Source organism: Chamaea fasciata, unplaced genomic scaffold (genome assembly GCF_029207755.1).
Source record: "Chamaea fasciata isolate MVZ Bird 193981 ecotype frontalis unplaced genomic scaffold, bChaFas1.0.hap1 SCAF_5, whole genome shotgun sequence".
Lineage (NCBI taxonomy): Eukaryota > Metazoa > Chordata > Aves > Passeriformes > Sylviidae > Chamaea > Chamaea fasciata.
In genome coordinates, this window is record NW_027094090.1 from 21,626,023 (window position 1) to 21,646,333 (window position 20,311).

Genomic DNA, 20,311 nt, shown 5'->3' on the forward strand with positions numbered 1-20,311 from the left:
TGACCAATACCATGTCTTTTTAACTTACCTAATGATATTCAAAGGACCAGTTCATAGTATTTTAAACACTTGGGGCAATGCTCAGTGCTACATCTGAATGCTTTGATGCTGCAGGCAATGTAACTACTGCCTGATGCTTGTATGAAGTCCTAAATATAAACCTTTGCCTGTGAACTAAAATTACTAATGGAATTTGGCTCTAGTTACAGAAAGGGTTTAAAATCTCCTGTCTAAAGCCCTATTTGATCATGTTGCTTTTGCTGGTTGCAGGATACTGTATCAGATATGCAATTACCCAGACTCTTGTGTTGTGGTCACTGTATTTATTAAAATTGCCACAATTTAAGATTGATTATGATAGGTCCATATTTCTGATTAAGAATTCCCACAGAGAATTATCAGTTTACAGGTTAGGAAGCATACGTGTATTTATCCAGTTATTTATCCAATTTATACATTATTTATCCAGTTATGTCCAGGAGGTATCAGCCAGTGGAGCCCCGACTTCCAGTCAGCCTTGTTGGGTTCGCTTTGTGCTCAGGCCCTGCCTGCAGTCATCAGTCACCTGGGGAATCCTTCTGTCAGGGGCCTGGCACAGATGCCTAGAAATTTTTACAAGTAACTAAATTATTATTTTTCATCCTGGTCAAAATTTCTGGCAAAACCTCCAGAAGTTAAGTCTCAGAAAGCTACATGAATAGTAGCCCTACTGAGAGCAGGAAGGATTAAGCCTTCTGTTAAACCTTCTTCTTGCCCCAGACCAGTAATTTTCACTTTTTCCATTTGCTCCAGTGAATCTGTCATGAAGGACAGACACACAAAGGACCAATATAGCAGCCTTTGGAAGTGGAATTTACATCTCTGACTCAGAAGTTAGGTTTTATATGACAATGACATTCAGCAAGTAAGGAGAAATTCTGAAGAACGTGGAGAGCCAGTTTAAGGAGCAGGGCAGAAGCACACTGGAGCTGAGCTTTAGTTTGTGTGAATATTTGTGTGTGTGTGTGTGTGTGTGTGTGTGTGTGATAACCAGCATACCTCTCAAATAACAGGATACCCAGAGTTGTTGTGGCTGCCCTATCCCTGGAAATGTCCAAGGCAAGTTGAAGATGTAGTCTTTGAGAAACTTGCTCTAATGGAAAGTGTCCTTGCCCATGGTAGGGGGGTTGGAAGTAAATGATCTTTAAGGTCCCTTCTAACACAATCATTTGATAATTGTGGATTTAGCTAAATAGATTATGCCCTACGTAATCCTGACATCCACCAATTGAAACACCTTCTTAGTTGGGAGGGTTTGTATTTTTTTTTTCTTTCCTCAAGATGGAAGAAAAACAAAGGGAGTAACTGCAATAAATTTTTAATTAAATATCTTTAAATTAATTCTGTTGGATTATTTTTCTCTAAATGTGCAGAAACATACTGTACAGTGCATGGCAGCATGACTGAGGGTGAGTCTGTTCAAGAACTGATCTGCCAAAATTTTGAAGGAACCAAAATTAAAATTACAATATTTCTTAACCAAAGTGACACGCTGCTTGATTTCCTGGTATGTTTAACCATCAAAATCTACTGTTTGTTTAAAAGAGCCTATCTAAAGTCCCTTAAATTTTGCCAAGCCTTAAACATGCACACAGAGAAGCTATACCTGAGAGCAAACACTTTGCAAAAATACCTAAAAATAATCATTTACATGTTTGAAGAATTTTATATAGGACCATGATCTTTAATGTACCAAGTATGCTACAACACTTCCAATGAATATGACCTGATATAAGCAATTAAAATTTCCTATAATAAATCATAACATTTTTAACTGGAAGTTAGATGTTAACCCAGTGGTATCTCTGCTCATTCTTCCTGTGTTTCTATGAAAAACTGAATTCTTGTGCTTAGAGGAACACAATCCGTGTAATCTATAAAAACACAAGCCACTTTTCCAGCCAAATGTCTCAATCATGGAACAGCAATAAACTCACAGAACTGAAACAAAGAACACATCAAGTCATAATTTCAAAATTTGTGCAGAGGAATGCCAAAAAACACATTTTAAAGCAATTACAGAAGATAATTTAAACAAAGCCCTAGCAATGGCCTTCAACAGTCAAATTTTAAAAGCCATTTTCTTCCATGTTTAAGATTTGTGAACCCTTAATTTATGCAAACAGACCTGAAGGCAAAAAGAAAAACGAAATTGCTGTAGTCTGTGGCACTGTTTTGTTCAACAGAAATATTTCTTTGGAAACACACCTACTCCACTGGTTAGGAAAGGAACAGAAATTCCAGAATCCTGCCTCATGATTTCTCAAAATTTCCTTTCTAAATCTCTAATATATGAATGCAAATATAAAACCACACTATGCACATAATTTTCATTATCTCAGAGTAGAAAATGAGAAACGGCTATTTTTTTTCTTAGAGTGTTTTCAAAAAAGGACTTTGCCAGTATGTTAATCTTAATTCATCACCATAAACTATAATGTTTAAATCTAGCTAATGAAAAGAGCAAAGTGAAGAGAAGCAAGGAAGGTATGTATTTATTAGTTTATCCTTTATTGAAGAAGTAGTCCAACCAGGAATAGGCTTCTGCTCTGGAGCTGGCCACACAAACTAATTTCCAAAGATACCCTGACAAAGTCCAAACACACCTCCACACTATATCCATGACTGAGCAACAGCCTCAGCATCATGTCACCATTCAAAGAATACCAAGTGCACTGGGGAAATGCGTATCATTAAGCAACAAAATCAGCAGTTGACATCTGCTCCATAAGGTAGGAGCAGCTTTACAATTCCATGGCTGTCAGCTCTCACTGCTATGAGAACACGGTTTAAAGGATCCTTGTTTGGATTTCCTCCTGCTTTGAGCAATATTTTGGTGCAAAGAATCTCATTGTTAGAAAGCGCACAATAAAGTGCAGTTTTCCTTCTGTCATCGTAAGAATTTGAAGTTTCGCATTACGCGTTCGGACAAGAGAGTCTTGACGTCCAAACCATTTTCAATGACAAGTTCTAGACACTTCTGACCATCTACAGCAGAGTGAACAGTGCCTAACCCACTTTCTGGGATTAAAGTTTGAGATGTGGCTGCAATGAGATACTTCTTGCCCCTAAAAAGCAGAGAACACTAGGCAGGTGTAACTTCCTTGCATGAAGAAAATAACCCTCATCATATTCTGAATTACCAGCTAGATATTTTACAAAAGATCAAAACACAGAAACACCAGTTTTGAGCACGGTCAAATAAGATGTTGCGTTTGAGTTGTTTCAGTGGTTTTTACTTAATTTTAAGGAGCATGTTTTGCATTTTGCTTTGTTTATGCTAAAAATAAAAGTTAATTAAATATTATCTCACACAGGTAGTTCTGAAATAGAAAGGTATATAAATAATATGTTTGCAAGTTTACTAGAGCCATCTTTGATGTGACCTTGTGCCACACTTTTTCTTAGAGAAAATGTAAAGTCCAAGCTCATATTCACAGGTAATACCCCTCCACAAGCTGCTCTGTGTATGGGAGGCAGTCCTGCCTCACCAGGCACATTGCCACTTCCTCCATATTTCAAAAGCAGAGCTATGCAGTCCAGACTATGCCCTCCAGCTGCTTGAAACAATACTGATGTGCAATCATCTTCTTAGGCCTTGATAGCTCCACCCCAAAGGAGGATACAGAACTTATATTTATACCCAAAGTGACTTACAGACCATCATAAAAACAAACCCAGAGTACTTTTCTCCTTACTTTCAGATATATTTAAATTGAAACTTTACTAAAGCATGAAATATTTGTTCTGGCAAATACAAAACTCAAAAGCAAAATAAGAGGAGTACAGACACAAGTTCCAGCACTCACCTGAGTGGGATCTTCTTTGACTGTAAGCATTACAACTGAGAACTTTCAAACTAGCATGTTTCAAAAATACTTCATTAATTAATACCAATATAATTCCATCTGTGGAAGGAAAGCGGGGAGGGAGGGGAGTAAAGAGAAATACAAAAGGGCAAAAAGGGCAAAAACAGAAATCTCTCTTTGACTGAAATGAATTGCTTTCAACTTTGCCAGTCCTCTCACACACATTATGGAAACATGGAAGCATCACTCCAGTCTAGCAGAAACACTCACCTATGCCTCCTTTCCTTCTAGCTCATTTCCTCTTTCTTTCCTGAAAGACATCAGCATTCAGGCAAGATGTATGCCAGTGCAGAGGTGTATTTGTCTTTTTCTAACTACGTATCATTACGATTAAGATACTCCAGCACATCACAAGTGACCACATTCAGCCCTAACCCCCTAATGGTGTTTCTCAATATTTGTCCTTAATGTTCGTATTTCCATCATTCTTCAGAATGTCAACGTCTTTGTATCTCTGTTTTGCAGCTTCTTGCATTGCTGACCAATGTTTTATGTATATCTTATAAGTTTTCCAGGCTTTCCGAAGCTTTAGAAAAGCTTTTTCTCATGTTTCTATTCGAGGAAATTAAAAAGACTGCCAGTGCTAGAAATCTGAGAATGCAACATATGACAAATAAACAGTACTGTCATCTGCTTGGGAAATCCAGGTACTCAAACAAGAGCTCAAAACTGTCTCAGTTTGGAGCTTGGAAGGCAAAAGCCACTTTGATGTTTAGAATCCAGAAGCAGATGTATCACAAGGAAAGCAAAAATTAAAATCACATAATATTCAAATATGGTCCTTTTAAAGTTGTTGCAAACATTACAGTGTCCCGAGAAAATTCCACTTGTGACCTTCTTTTTCACCTGGCAGCTCAAATTCTGGTGTGTACTCACTCTGTGGTTGTTGTCAACCAAAGTACAGTTGACATCCACCATACTTAAAGGCCATATTCTGTTGTTTTGAGGTTCCATGGTTTTCATGGATAACTACTCTTGCAAATTATTTACATATAAAATAGTGATGCTGAGTAGGAGTCTTATTTTACTTCTGAAATGAAGGAACTTCTGCTTTGGAATAGCAAATCACTCACTGGTGGGGCAGCTAAGGGAGATCACCACAATGGGGTTAGCAAATTCGACTTTTGTGAATGTCCCATTATATAAGAAGGTTTTCAAGAGGCAACAGTCTTCACAATTATCCACAACTGCTTTGAAGTATAGCATGACCAAATGTACCTGGAAACCCAGATCATCCCAGCAGACAGATACTTCTTCAGCATGTACCTTTCCACAAAAGAGATCTCTCATCAGAGTTCTAAAATTAAAGAGTAACTAAATCATGAGCATCATCTTAACACATTAAGTGTTATGCACCTGATCCTCTATTTCACTGAAATTAGGATTGAAATGTATGATGCACAACAATATCCACATCCACATTTCCAGCACTAAGTGATAGGAAAACATAAAAAACATCACATAAACAATACATTGATGACAAACCTCACTTTCAGGAGGTTGTATAGAGAAATATTTAGGAAACTAAATTGTTATCGTAAGGGGAAAGACCTTTATCATCTAGTTAACTCTTTGCAGGATTCATTGAAAGTAGTGGCTGAACATAGCTGAAGTTTCACAGACGTACAATTATTGAAAAGAATTGAAAGTAAGACATTTCTGAAGAACACCTTATAAATGCTTCAGGGCCTTAAAATGTCAATACGGTATTTGCATCTGATTAAAGTTAATAAAAAGTCAGATAAATGAATATTTCAATTCTGGCAATTGCATTATATATTTTATTTTCTCATATTGATTTCACAGATTTATTCTCTACAGAATCATGAAGATATTTTGACATTTAACAGAAACTGGAAGCTAATATAACTAAATCACTCATGTATAGTAAAACTCATTTAAGTCTACCAATAGCATAAAATCTTCCTAAGGAATCATCTTTCTTAGGAAAGGGGTATTAGAGTGCAGTTGAAACTTCACCACAAGAGGGGAGAGAAATGAGATGAGAAGTTTTTCAAAATATATGCCTACTCCTCAAGAAGCCATCTGATAAAAACAAAAATCTCTACTAACCTCCAGATCTCCAGAAAAAGCACATTCCAGTTAAAACAATGGACTGTTCTTGTATTGTACTACTACCCTAAGATGGTTGGATAGGACAAGGTTTGAAAGGCAGCACCTGACTGTACGGAGAAGGTATCTTGAGTAAAAAAATTGGTCCCCTTTTCTTAGAAGCAGCTCAGCATTCACCTAAAACATAGGAGCATCTTAAAGATCATCTCAATGATAACCTGAAGCTGATGAGTGCTGAGCAGAATGCTGGGTATTCACTAGGTTTTGGGCATTTCGTTTCACCTAAAATAATGACCAGCAGCTAAACCATGCAAGCCAACAGGAGTGCCAGAGTGAGTGTTGAAGAGAGTAGCATTGCTAGGCATGTTGCTTAAACCCAGAGACAGAAGTTACCAATAAGAAGTGGAGTTTCTCCTTGTAATTTATGGTATTGCTATAAACACCCTTTTCCAGGATCATTTCCACATTTTCCAGTTTTTGCTGCCAAAGTTAATGTTGTTTTCCATTGCATGTTTTGTATTCCCATGTTGATTCATAAGATGCTAGAGGGAAGAAAGTGGAAAAAAAACCCCAAAAAACAAAAACAAAATAAAGCACAAGGCTGCTAACTCATACACATAAATCCTTAAAAACTAAGTTTTTATGAAAGGATTCTTAATTATGTTAACCTAACCAGTACTGCTAAACCCACTGAATAGTAATTTTTGCTTTGTCTGTAAGCTTCAGAACAAAATGTTAAAAATGGTCTAACTTATTTGCTAGTGTAAATTGATGCAACTTTTCATAAACCAGAAACTTTGTCTGAACATTTAAATAACATAAGCAAGACATTCCACGGAGGACGTGGTCATACATCTTTTAGTTAAGAGTTCTAGCCCGTTGGTGTCCTTATTGTTCTATGTTTCTTTGCGGCTCCCCTTATCTCATGGATATTTTAAGCTTTCTTGTCATCTAAAGTGACTTCACATATTTGTGGAATTGGCCGAGCTGCAATCTCTTGCAGTGGAAACCACTCTCTTTGATCTGTTTCCTTCAGAACATGTCAGGTTCACAAGTTCTTGAAGCCCAGATACTTGACCTTAGAAACCTGAACAGATAAACGTGATGCAGTTGAAAAAATAATATGCCAAAACCACAGATTTGCAAAGCGACTACGTTATTTTATTTTAGGGTTTGTTTATTTGTTTTGTTTTGATTTTTGGCTTTGTTTTTGTTTTTACCCCAGGACACCTTGCTTCATGGATGTTACAATTTTCCTATTGTTTTCATTAGGTGATACAATAAGATGGTCTCATCTCATGTCATTAATTTTCTCTTTTAATGGTCTTTAATATGTCAAAACATCCAAACCCACTCACAAATACCGTTTTATCTTTATACTGCCAAAGCACAGTCTATTAAAGAAGACCAAGGGACTCTGGACTCTCTGCACTACTTCTGCAGTCATGAAGCTTACTGGACATTCACATGAGTTCAGTACACAAGGGCAGGGGATGGTCAAACCATGCCAGCTATTATTTTCAAGGTGTGACAATCATTGAAATGCACAGTCGATTAGTAACAGAGTATGTCAGACCTTTTAACTATAGTCATCAACTTAAATTCAATCTGCTTGTATCACCAACTGTAACTGTGGCTTATGTCCACTATGCTCTTCTTTCATGATATCACATCAACCAACCATCTCACTAGTAAATTCTCATCATAACTGGAAGGTCAGGAACATTGCTCTTCACAACATCTTCTAGGTTTTTGAACTGTCAAATGCAGTATTTATATGTTGTAAAACACACAGAAAGAAAAAAAGCTTTAAGTTAATATATACTGTACCTACCTAGGCTTTTCCAAATGAGCTTTGGGTTTTGATAGTTTCTGTTCGACTCAATCTTAGTGGCTTAACACATTTGTCCAATTAAATCTTTTTTTTTTTTTTAACTAGTATTCCCACAGTTTGTGCAGTCATGTGCTCTTTCTACCACACAGTACACTTATCATCCTCAAAATGTTGCACAAATATTACACAGTTATACTATGTCCCTGTTGCTTGTTTGTTACAGAAAGATCATGGTTCTAGTCATCCTGCAAATAGAGAAGGAACATTGGAAATGCTATTTGGAAGAAATCTTCCGAAACTTATTTTCAATGGGAAGTATTAATCAACTTTTTTTTCAGACTAGTTTCTGCATTGCTCTTGTAAGCAGTAAATCACTCAAAGTACCATAGGCAATATTATAATCCTATTCACAAATACCTTACTACTTAATATATTATGATAAAGCTTGCAAACCAAAATTAAATTAGTAAGGGCTTACATTCAGATTGACTCAGAAACTAAAGGTCTCTTGGATTCAGATTCCCACATAATACAGTTTCTCACCTCTTTCAATGTGTACTGGAGTCATGGCCTGGGTTTTTAACTGCAAGGAAAGAAATCTGAAGGAAGATGTTAAAAAATTCTACTTCAATCCCATCTTCTCTGATAGAGAAAATATACAACTTGGGTCTTGAGTGCCATCTCTGAACACAAAAAAAAAAAAGGAGTCCAAGAATAATAAAAGAACATTCACAAACACATTATCATTTGGGGCTTAGAAAAACAGACCTTTATATGTTGTTCATAAAGGATGAGTTTTCTGAAGGTCCTCTGTCCCTTCCTATTGTGTCCATAGTCAAGGTTTCAGCATAACAAGCCAAAAGAAGATTTAACACATAAATTTGAATGATGAACATTGTTACATCAGTCAGTCACAATGTGGACACATGTACTCTCCCTCATCTCTTGTGGGCAATGCACTCCATTGACAGGCAGGAGAATTCTGAGGCAAGGTTCTTTTATGCATTTTTCCTCTCATTTTCATTAACAATTCTCAAATTCTGATGGCACCCTAAAGCTTCCATCATTTAACTCACAAATGCACTCTTGTGAACACTCACAAACGTTTTAGAGAGCAAAGATAAAATCTCTCCTGGACTAGCAGTTTCAGAAGTACGCATCAATGAACAAAAAGACAACCTCAGCTTTAGCCATCAGCTAAAAGGAAAGTACATTTTAGAGTACATTAATATCTTGTTGGCAGCTAAGAGGAGCTCCTAATGAACCTGGAGCAGTTAATTTACATAAGATAATTTATTAAGGAAAAGTATGTAGCTTTCATAATCTATTTTTTTTTTTTAATAATCAAGATCACCCTATTGGATCCACATGTATGGACCTTCATGCCCTGCCACACTTACTGAAGTTGCTGTCTTTAGGAGAGTTGAGAATTTACTTATTATCCAGCCCATCATATTATATTTACCCCAGAGTCTGAATCAAAAAGGCTCCTGAAGATTTACACAGGCCTTAGATCAGATCCTTGTATTGCAAATTCTTTGAAAAGAAGAGTCAGTTTAGTGTATTACAAAATCTTTTTAACATTGTTCACTTATGGTCCACTCCTGCCAGATGATCAGTACGCTCCCAACATCAGTGTTTCCAGGAAGAGTTAAGAACACTAAGCAAGACAGGCTTTTTTTGTAATAAAATCCTTTTATTTTCATTAGCATGTATTTCCTTTCTACCACTCCTTTCTCTCCAAAAGATCAGAGGAATAAATCAATTTAGAGGCCACCACAGAAAATTTTCTCTGGTTCTGCAGTTTCCATACCCAAACCTTTCTCCTGCTTTGCTATACTCTCGAGTGATTTCGCCAGAGGCACCATAAAGCTCTCGAACACAAACTTAACCAGAAAGCTCTCAGATGAGCAGTGCTTCAGAATTGCTGTGTGTACTATTTTCAAATTATCTTATCCCACAAAAATTCATAAATCATAAAATGAGAAAGTTGGTTAGGTAGCAACTGTGACAGTGTAGAGTAGGTCTAAGGCAAAGAGCTCCCCACAGCACAAGTACTGGACACACTGCCAGGGACCTACAGGCACTTTGAGAGCCTGATCTGCTATATCACTGCTGGTAATACACTGTGCTGATGTGACAAGGTCTGACCAAAGCATGGATGTTCCACAAGGATCACAGGGGAACAGAACAGCACGGCTGATACACTGAGCAGCAACACAACATCGCTGCTACATTACGTGATGTGGCAATGAAAAGGCTAAAAAGCTCAGCAGGAAAATCTTCTTCCAATCACCTTTGGCAGTTTCTCAGTTGCCAGACCCCCACACTAGATCACTGGAAACAATTGCAAACCCTTACTCTAAATGAGTTTTAGTTTTTTGTATGACAAAGAATATTTTCCTTAAGCAACATTTTGAGTAGCCTGATATTTTTCTGATATTTTTATATTCATACCTGAAAAACTAGATATTACTTCTTGATGTTTTACTTATAAAAACATTTTTCTCTCTAAATTACTGCTTTTTTATTAGAAAAAAAAAATTAAGTACTTGCTGATCATTGAAGTTACTTCTTTCCTTGGAAAGAAGTGTATCAAGCATTTATTGCTTTTAAACACATAAAGTTATATGAGAGTTAATGTTATTCTAATTTCTTATCCTTAAAATAAACTAGACAATCTTAGCTTTACTCTATAAATAGAAGGCACTTAGGCATGCACAGAGGTTATTCATGGCAACAAAATAATTACTAGCAATATAAATTTGGACTCAGTCTTTTAAGTATTACGTTTTTAAACTCTTTCTCTGTTAGTCGCATTGGCGAGCATACCACAGTCTCACCATTTCAACCCATTATCTTGCCAGTGTTACTCTGGGGCCTGCATTTTGAACAGCCAGGAATGGTGCCCTGCAAGCTGAGGTGTCCTGTGATACTTCTAAAATTAAATACACAGTTGGTAGATAAATTAAGGTCTGACCTTGTACAACTGTAACATAAGCACACTCGACCCACAGGAAAGTATTACACATGACTTCTCTAAAATCTCAGCAAATGTAACACGAGGTCTGGGGATATAAGATTATCTGTGCCCCCATTGGTTAAACAACTCCCATTAAGAAAATTAATTATTTGCCAATTATTCTCAAGCACTACATTAACAACATATGAGAGCATATTTACATAAATCACAACAAATTTGAGAAGGTTTAGCCTTTACCTACCTAGCTGCAGACCCCACCATATTACATCACAGAACACCAATCTCTCTCTCTGAGGCTGACATGATGCAAAGCTTTATAGATTAAATGACAGACAATTACAGTACTTATTTAACTAGTTCAATAACTTGAAGCTGGACAAAGAAGCAGGAGGCATGGCACCACAGACAGCAGTGATGAAAATAATTACTAGATAAAAATCCATCAATTATGTTTCATGCAGAATAAATAAGACTTGTCCAGATACCAAATCACATGGCAATTTCAGATATAATACCACGCAATAAACTCACTGGTGAGACAAACATGGGATGAAGAGCTATAGCAAGGCCTTCTTAGGTTGCCTACATACTGAATATTAACACATAGGATAATACTCCTAACAGAATCCCTAGTAAAACAGGTAATAAATAAACTGTGAAATGCCATGTGGGTGGTTTGGGGGTTTTTTTGTTTGCTTGTTTTCAAAGTCAGGTACTTGACTGTACACGGATAATACTACATAGGTTTCAGCTTTGTTATATTTTAAAATAAATCATGTATTGAAACAGGATTTGACCAGTTCGGAGAATTTTCCACAGTGCCACTTTGAGATTGATTTCACCAACATTTTCATCAACAAGTCCTACTGGTTTTCCCCCTTTGTTAGGATGTGGCAAGGACTCCTGTGTGCTTAGGCTGTCTAAACACTCACTCAAAACTGCTTGAACGATGCTAGCTGTGTTAAAATGCTAACTGTGTTAAATCTGCCAGGCACAGAACCATTTGTGCTGCGGTCTGTTAGTGTGATCAGGAGACAGATCATCTGGTTGGACCACCAGAGTGATGGGAAAAATACAGGGCTGCTCCAATAAAAAAAAGGCAGGAACTTTTAAAGACTGGTACTTTGGAAAGAGAAAGAATTTCAGTACCTTGGAAAGAAACTCCAGCTCTATGCAATGCAATTGCGAAGAACCCAAGCACGGGGAAACACAAACCCTGAATACTGATATAAACCGTACTGAGCACTTTGCTTTAGTAGCAGATTGGAGTAAGTGCACACTTCATCAAAGGACTGGCTTCCAGGGAGAACTCAAAGATATTCCGAAACTCAGTTTGTGGAGTTTGCTTACCAGTTAGGGAAAAGAGGAGCTCAAGAGAAGGGCAAAGGAATGATAAAGAAAAATTTGTCCAGAACAAGGTAAAAACTTACAACATAATTATAAAGTATTACTACTCAAAACTCACCTTTTAAGTTAGCAGCCAAGAATAAGATTTATTAATAGACGGACAACTGGATGTTCGAATGAGCATCATGTTCACCTCCACCAATAATTTCAACTGTATTTTAATTGCTCTTTTGTCCCATTGTATCTATCTCAAGGTCCTTAATTAAGTTCCCTATTTTCTATTTTCTGTCTAGTTCTGTTTCAGGGCGTTTTTTGCTTTACTAAGCGGTCCTATAACCGCAGACGCACCGCGCAGCGCCCAGCGGCGTCAGCTCCAGCCCGGCCCCACCGCGGCCGCCGGCGCACGCGCACTGCTGCCGCCCCGCCGGCCCGGCCGCTGCGGCGCATGCGCAGCGCGGCGCCCTCCGCTGCGTCCTCTGCGGGCGCCGCGAGCGCGGCCATGGCGGGGGCGCTGAGGAAGGTGAGGCACGGCCGAGGGCCCCGAGCCGCGTCCTGCCCCTGCGCGGGGTCGTGCTTTTTGGGGGGAGGGCAGGGAGTGCCCGAGTCGCGGGGTGAGAGCGAGCGGGCGCCTGCGAGGGAAAGGCCGAGGGCAGCGCAGGGCCCCGGTCACCTCCCCGGCGGGCCCGCGGTGTGGGGCGGCTGGAGCCGGGGGCACCGGAGCTGCCCCAGCAGCTGCTTGGGGCGCGTCAGGCACAGCATCGCCAGCCGGCCGAAGGAGGGGATTGTCCCGCTCCGCTCTGCACTGAGGCGGCCTCACCTTGACTCTTGTCTGCGGTTTTGGTCACCGTGATCTGAGGATACCAAGCTATTAGAGAGCATCACTAAGCTATTAGAGTATCCAAAGAAGGGCAGCGGAGATGGTGAAGGGCCTGTAGGGGAAGCTCTATGATTTCTTTGTTCATTGGTCTGTTCGGCCTGGAGAAGGCTGAGGGGGGACCTCATTGTAGTTACAGCTTTCTCGTGAGGGGAATGGGAGGGGCAGACACTGATCTCTGTGGTGACCAGTGACAGAACCCGAGGGAATGGCCGGAAGTTCTGTCGGAGAGATTTAGGTTGGATGTTAGAAAAAGATTCTTCATTCAAGAGGGTGGTTGGGTACTGGAACAGGCTACCCAGGGAAGTGGTCACAGCACCATCCTGACACAATTCCAGAAGGATTTGGACAATGCTCTCAGGCACTGGGTGTGACTCCTGGGGATGGTGTTGTGCAGGGCAGGAGCTGGACTGGATGATCCTTGTGGGTCCTTTCCAACTCAGCATATTCTATGATTTTGATTCTGAAAGGGTGAGCTGCTCCCTCATGGAGCACTGGAACTCTGGATTAACGGGCATATGGCAGGAGGCAGGGCTGGTGTCACAGAATGGTCCCTGTCTGGTGTATATTGAGTCAAAACAAATCAGTGTGGAAATGGATGTCTAGCTGTGTTAAGTCTATTTATGCTTTCTCTGCAGACCACTGGACTTGTAGGATTGGCTGTAGCTGAGAACCCTCATGAGGTATGTCACACATCTCGTTCTGTAGTAATGGAAACTCTAAGTGAGATCTGAGGATTTTGTGATGTGTCTGCATTTGTAGGCATGCAGTGTATATTAATCTGGTGCCAGCTTAATGAAACAATTAAAATTTTTCACAGTGATAAACGTTTAATGCATGCTATTATGAGTTATTTTGCACATGTACTTTTTTGTGGCCTGTGCTGAGTTCAAAAACCTCTCTGGTGTAAGTATCTTTATGAACCAATATTTGATTTCTTTCATCAGTAATGCCAAAATTAAGAACTCTTTAGATTCAGTTCTTCATAAATATAATTCCTGCTTAACAGGCAAAATGAATTTTGCTGCTTTGCTGTGTACACAAGTATTGAAATAACTTATACCAAAGGGATAGCCTAGTCTTAGATGATGGAGACTGGCCATGTGGTGCAAAGCCATGCCAAGACCCTGTGATGGCAATCAGTGCTGAGACTGGAATACTTCAGTGGTACTAAGGAACTGCATTAGGTGGTTCTTGTAGCAATATGTGGCTTTCTTTTTACCTCCTCAGGCTCAGTAGTGTATGTTTGTTACATCAGGCTTACTCAAGAGGCATTAGCTTTGAAATAAGTTCAGTAATTTTTTTAGGTTCTCCACTTTGAAATTTCTTACACAACAATTCTATTTCAAAAATGCTTTTGACTCTAATACTTAAGAATGCTGTCAAAAAGAACCCTTGAAAAAATCACTACTGTTTGGTAGGAATTATTCTAGCTCAGTCTACAACCTTGTCAGACGCCTTCTGGGTGAAGTTACTACATTTTAGTTTTTTCAGCAACTTAAAGCTAAGAGTAAAGTACTGGACAATGTTTTAGTTAAAGTTCAGATTCTTTGCCAAACTTCTGTTTTGTTTCCTGTTTTTCCTTCCTTGTACTTCTATTTCTTATTGTTCCAGTAGGACATCCATTCATTGCCAGGTAGATACAATTAGCCAGTACAAAAGTGTTTATTCACCACAATTTGTCCTTTATCCCTGCATTTAAATCCAGCAATAAGAGTTTCAGGTTTAATTCAAATCGATTTGTTACTCAGAACTTTTCACCAGCATGAGGAAAAGTGACAAAAAAATCCTCCATTATAATCTCTGTATCTTCCTCAGGTGAATTTTCAGTATCTGATGGGTTAGACATGAATTTGCCTCTTTTTTTAATCATTTCTTTTAAGAGCACTAAACTTTCCTGTTTTTTTTCATTTTGCATCAAGTGTGTTCAGGTTGCAACTGTCTCTGTTTTTTCATTTTTTTTCTTTGAGGAGTGTGACAACGGTAATGTTTCAGCCCTGATAAATTCCAGCTTTACCCAAGATGGGGTTCTGTGGCTCAGACTTACTTATTAGTTAATCTTGCACTTCCTGATTGAATACCGTATTTTGTGTATAGACAGTAGCTTAGTAGGTTTAGTAGGACAAGAAGTTAAATAATTGTGGTTGTGTATTTTAACCATGCTTTGTGATCACTTCAGCGCCTGCGAATACTCTACACAAAAATCCTGGGTGTCCTGCAAAACATTCCCAAAGATGCAGCTTATAGGAAATACACTGAGCAGATTGTAAATGAGAGATTTGATTTGGTGAAAAAGGTAAGTACAGTGCTGTTTCATTAATGCTGCACATGAGAAAAATTTGTAGGATGAGAAAAGTGATTTTTGGAGTGCCCGGCTGTTTCTCAGGTGCACATGTAACTTGCAGGTATCAGTTCAGAAACAGCTGAAGTATGGAGGTTGATTTTTGTTATTGACTGGGATATTTTGATGGCATGTGAAAAGGAATTGTTTATTTCCTGCTGATGTTTTGTGAAAATTAGAAGCAAGCATAGTTTCATTTGAAAGATTCATAGAAAAGTGGTAATTTCCACACACTTTCACAGAAAAATGTGTGTGTACTTGCCAATGTAGTATCTTAGCACAATCCTTGCCTTCAATCCCCTTTTTGTTACATTAAACTCTGCAATACTGGCATTGTGTATTTGAGGTGATAATTGAAAGCTTGCATATAATTCTATAAAAATCTAAGAACAAGGCTTTTTTCCAAGATAAAAACTAAAGCCCTAATCTGCTAATACTTCTTTGGATTCATTAAATAGCTTTCATTTTTTGTATTTATCATTGAGGGTTTGATGTTTGCTTTTCACTAACAAATGAGTGTAAGATTCCTTTGATAATGTAAAATGATATGAACCTGCTTATTTGATAGTAGTTCTGAGAAAGACGAGTGTGATCTGGTTAAATTACTGTTTCAATGCTTTTTGGGCTTTCTACTTCTCACTAAAACATTTTATTACATGTATTTCAACACACAGGAGACTGATGTACAAAAACTACAGGACAAACTGAATAGTGGTCAAATAGAAGAAGTCATCTTGCAGGTAAAGAGGGGAAATTTGAGATGAAGTAAAAATGTAGCAGTGTTTTTTAGTGCTCCTCTGGCTGAGCTTTTGTTCAGAATATTAGAAGTTTTGTGTATCTTCCTTTGCTGCAAAACAGCCAAACAGAAAATAAACCCCTGAAAACAAATTGTCATGTAGTGATGGGATGGCCTTGCGAAAACCTAATGGGTTAACAACTGCTTCTTGCATTATGCTTACAGGTATGCATGTGTACCTACATTGCTTCTTACAGAGTCCAAATCAGTGAAGAGGGCAGAAGGGAATTGAATAATATTGGGGGTAATCCAAACCAAGTGGAAAATATCATGAAGCTGTCATTGGGAATGTCTCGCTGAGCAGAATGTCTGTTTGGGTATTCGGGGGTGATGCGATTTTTTTAAAAAACAACCCCCGAAAACATATTTATAGGTGAAATTTATGGTAGTCTGTAATCATGAGACATAGTGACATCACTGAGGTAATTAACTGAAATAGAGGTAATTTAATATTTTGGCAATTGTATAGAATTTAAGACTTTGTGTATGATGTTTATTAACAGGCTGAAAATGAGCTGTCCTTGGCAAGAAAAATGATTCAGTGGAAACCATGGGAGCCTCTAGTTGAAGAACCTCCTTCTAATCAGTGGAGATGGCCAATATAATTTTCAAAATGGTGTAACCTCTTGAAAGTAAAAAGAAAAATATAATTATTAATCTATTGTTACTTACAGTTGTCTTTAAATTAAAGATAATCACTTCATTAAAATGTATTTTGTCCACTTACATTTAGCAATCTAAAGGCTGCTGCCAGTTTCTTGCAGAAATGGTTTTAAGAAAATTCTTTCTGGCATTCCTACAACCTTTTGTTTATTTAATTTTTTGTATTATATATTTACAGGGTATTTGAGCCTTATGCTGAGTTATTTCTATAATCTGTATTTGTATGTTAAAAATACAGACATTACAGGCCACTTTAAATCAAAATCCAGGTTGTAGAAAAGTATGGAGAGAAGGCTGAAATCTGATCTTATTCTCCTTGTTTTATCTCCTCCCTTTACCCAGACAAATGTATGATGACTTTGTCCCACTTTTGGTTGTGTATATTTGCTACCCACTATCAGGGGCTTAATGGCCATGCAGATACTGCAATGAAGGATCTAATGCACCCAAAAAAGAGCAGGTTTTTAGGTTTCAGCTGAATCCCTGTCCTGAACTGGCTGACCTTGTTGCCCACATAACCAGACACTGTTTCTGGCTTGCGTGAGGTACTGGGAAGATTGGAGAGGCGAGGGGGAGAAAGAAGACTGCTACTCAAAATGATGGCAGCAACAGGTTTCTTGTGGACAGGTTCGTTGCCATACCTGGCATAACACTTGTGGCACAAACCTCAGTACTGAGATCTTACCAAGTCATTGTGTAGACTTGTATTGGTATATTCTTGAATCTTGAGTGTTAAGTGTTGCAGTAAATGGGGTGACATCAGGCTGGCTACCGGTCACCAGTTGGTTCCCACTGGCCTCCATCTTAGGTCCAGTGCTCTTCAGGATCTTCATTAAGGACTTAGATGCAGGACAGGAAGGGATACTAAGTTTGCTGATGGGGCTACTGTGGGAGGAGCTGTTGGCTCCCTCCAAGGCAGAGAGACCTTGTAGAGAGACCTCAACAGGTTACAGAGATGGGCAATCACTGACCATCTGAAGTTAGAGACAAGTGCTGGATTCTGCACCTGGAATGGGGCAACCCTGGATGTACAGACAGACTGAGGAATGAGGTACTGGACAGTGACCTGGGGGTCCTGGTTGAGGGCAAATTGGACATGAGTCAGCAATGCCCTGGCAGCCAAGAGAGCCACATGTGTCCTGGGGTGCATCAGGCACAGCATCACCAGCTGGACAAGAATTATCCTGGTCTGCTCTGCACTGGGACAGCCTTGCCTCCAGCGCTGGGGGTAGTTTTGGATGCTACAGGAATGATAAAGGGCTCTTCGAGAGTGTCCAAAGGAGGGCAAGGAAGACAGTGAAGGGCCTTGAGGAGCAGCCATGTGAGGAGTGCCTGAGGTATGTTGGTCTGTTCAGTCTGGAGCAGAGGAGACTGAGGGGAGACCTCATTGTGATCTTCAAAATTCTCACAAGGGAAGTGGAAGAGCAGGGACTCATCTCTGGTGACCAGTGACAGGACCCAAGGGAACAGCATTAACTGTATCATGAGGGGTCTAGGTTTGCTATTAGGAAATGTTTTTCAACCAGAGGGTGGTTGAGCATGGAGATTAGCTCAGCTGGTTAAAGCATGGGGCTAAACACACCAAGGGTGTGATTCAGTCCCAGGATGGGCCAGTCATCCAAGAGTTGAACTTGATGGTTCCTTGCAGGTTCCTTCCAGCTCAGAATATTCTGTGATCTGGGAACTCAGGATATTCTGTTGTTCTTTTGAAAGCTTTTGTTTGGAGATTTAGTCTTATAAATCCCAATTAAAATACCCAAACTAGATCTAAGGGTAGTGTGCAGGTTTGCCTTTACTGATTTTTTTTTTCAAGACCATTAGTAACATTCCTGCAAGTTTGAAGACAGGAATATATCACAAAAATCTGCAGTTTAATAAGCATTTATATATGCACTACTTACATAACCCCACATACTTGGTCGTAGCTGTTTTTTCATAGTTTTTAGACCTATAAATTTACTTGTTACATTGTTACTATAAATGATTAGTTACAGATTTATATAATATTTTATGCAATGGTATTGGGGGTAGGTCAATAGAAAAGAAAAACAGTATTCCCAAGGTATTCACTCCAGAAACTATTTTCACTGCATTCTTTAGCGCTGGGTTTTTTCCTCCAACTATTATTACTGTAATTACAGGGATTTTTCGGTTTTGAAAATTAAAAAGTGAAAAATATTTGGTTTTATTATTTGGTTTTGAAGGATTTTTCAGTCTTGACCAAGCAGAAGCCGGTCTTTTCCTAGGTAAAACCACTAGATGGCATTCCAGAAGAGGACTTTGCTAAACAGTTTTCACATGAGAAGTATTAAGGGATTACAGACTTGAATGAGGGCCAATGCTGTCACATGAGTAATGGAAATAAATGGATTTCGGTAGCAAGTATTGAGCTGACCTGAGAAGAATCAAAATAAAATAAAAATAAAAAATCATAGTATAGTATAAATGATAGTGGCATGAAATACTGGTGGTGGGGGGAAGGAAAGTTACCAGAATATGGTAGCAACTATTGGAATTCTTTCTACTCTTTTGTAGTTGAAACATTTGCTGAACTCTCTTGTTCAGTCCTTTTCTCCACTTCTAAAGATGTGTTTGTCATATGATTCAAAACAGCTCTCCTGCAAGCTCATTAATTGTGCTCCAGGGGAGAGGAAGTTCTTTTCATGGCTCACTGCTGCTGAAATTTGATATATGGCCTTTTAAAACTGAGTTTCATAGATGAAAGCATACTCTCATCTTCTCCCTTTCACAAATGCTTTTCACAAATCTGTGTCCTCCATACAGGTCCTAGTTTATTCCAAGAGGAATATACTAGCAAGATATAATTTGAAGGCTAACCAATGATTTTGCTTGATTTTCCTCTTTTAATTCTTAGAAATACACAATGATGCAAAGAATTTTATAATCTGTTGTAATATGGTAAGGTAAATCACTGCAAACTTTAGAGTTAACAAACTTCAGATCTTTAAAAAACTTTAACATCATCTGATTGAAGTCATGTGAGTAGAAAAGTGCTTTATCTGCTAAGGTGGGAGCTAGTAGAGACAGAGCCTGTTACACCAGAAAAACGACTTGCCCATCACCAGAGCAGAGCAAGTACTGAAGTTTTTTTCATTCCTAACCTGCCATCTCTGCTGCTTAACATATCCCGAGTGTCTGTGTTCTGAACCTGAAACCAAAACCAACAGGAGATGAGTGAAAGCTGCTTATTATTATTATTATTTTAATATTTAAAGCTTGTATGCTATCTCATTAGGGAAAAAAAAAGTCATTGCAACTTGAATTAGTTTGAATGTCTCATTGACTATATAAAAGTGGCAAAGTGACACAAATGACAGTATCTCTCTATAGGATTAATGGCGATCCTGTTCTGGGAGTTCAAACAAGGTTTAAGAATAAACAGCATTAGCAGTGGTAATGGGAAATTTCTGTCCTTTTGATGGGAAACAGACCCAGTTTCAAGTGCCACACAATATCTGGGACACATGGTAA

At 38.7% G+C, this 20,311-nt stretch overlaps 3 protein-coding genes across 3 annotated transcripts in view; 1 reads left to right on the plus strand and 2 right to left on the minus strand.

Moving 5' to 3' along the window:
* The window catches only part of LMOD2 (leiomodin 2), a 27,613-nt gene extending 15,094 nt beyond the window's left edge, over positions 1-12,519 (minus strand). The window contains exon 1 of the mRNA XM_066182996.1: positions 12,264-12,519. The gene's annotated coding sequence lies outside the window, so the exon portion shown is untranslated. The remainder of the gene's footprint in view (positions 1-12,263) is intronic.
* Positions 2,491-12,592, minus strand: ASB15 (ankyrin repeat and SOCS box containing 15). The gene is given in 9 exon segments (XM_066184516.1): positions 2,491-2,624; positions 2,627-2,707; positions 2,710-2,748; positions 2,751-2,946; positions 2,948-3,107; positions 3,355-3,362; positions 3,487-3,596; positions 4,982-5,205; positions 12,483-12,592. Coding segments are annotated over 9 exon segments (1,062 nt in total).
* NDUFA5 (NADH:ubiquinone oxidoreductase subunit A5) lies at positions 12,577-20,244 on the plus strand. The gene is made up of 5 exons (XM_066182998.1): positions 12,577-12,665; positions 13,658-13,702; positions 15,199-15,315; positions 16,035-16,100; positions 16,660-20,244. Exons 1-5 carry the CDS (start codon positions 12,591-12,593, stop codon positions 16,759-16,761), a joined length of 405 nt encoding a protein of 134 aa, XP_066039095.1. The 5' UTR covers positions 12,577-12,590; the 3' UTR covers positions 16,762-20,244.
* Positions 20,245-20,311: the final 67 nt, after the last annotated feature.

Bases quoted from the DNA above. Each gene is read 5' to 3' on its own strand.
- NDUFA5 (XM_066182998.1), top strand. From the start codon at position 12,591: ATGCGCAGCGCGGCGCCCTCCGCTGCGTCCTCTGCGGGCGCCGCGAGC. The intron at 13,703-15,198 runs GTATGTCACACA...TGATCACTTCAG, and splicing joins TAGCTGAGAACCCTCATGAG to CGCCTGCGAATACTCTACAC. The intron at 16,101-16,659 runs GTAAAGAGGGGA...GTTTATTAACAG, and splicing joins TAGAAGAAGTCATCTTGCAG to GCTGAAAATGAGCTGTCCTT.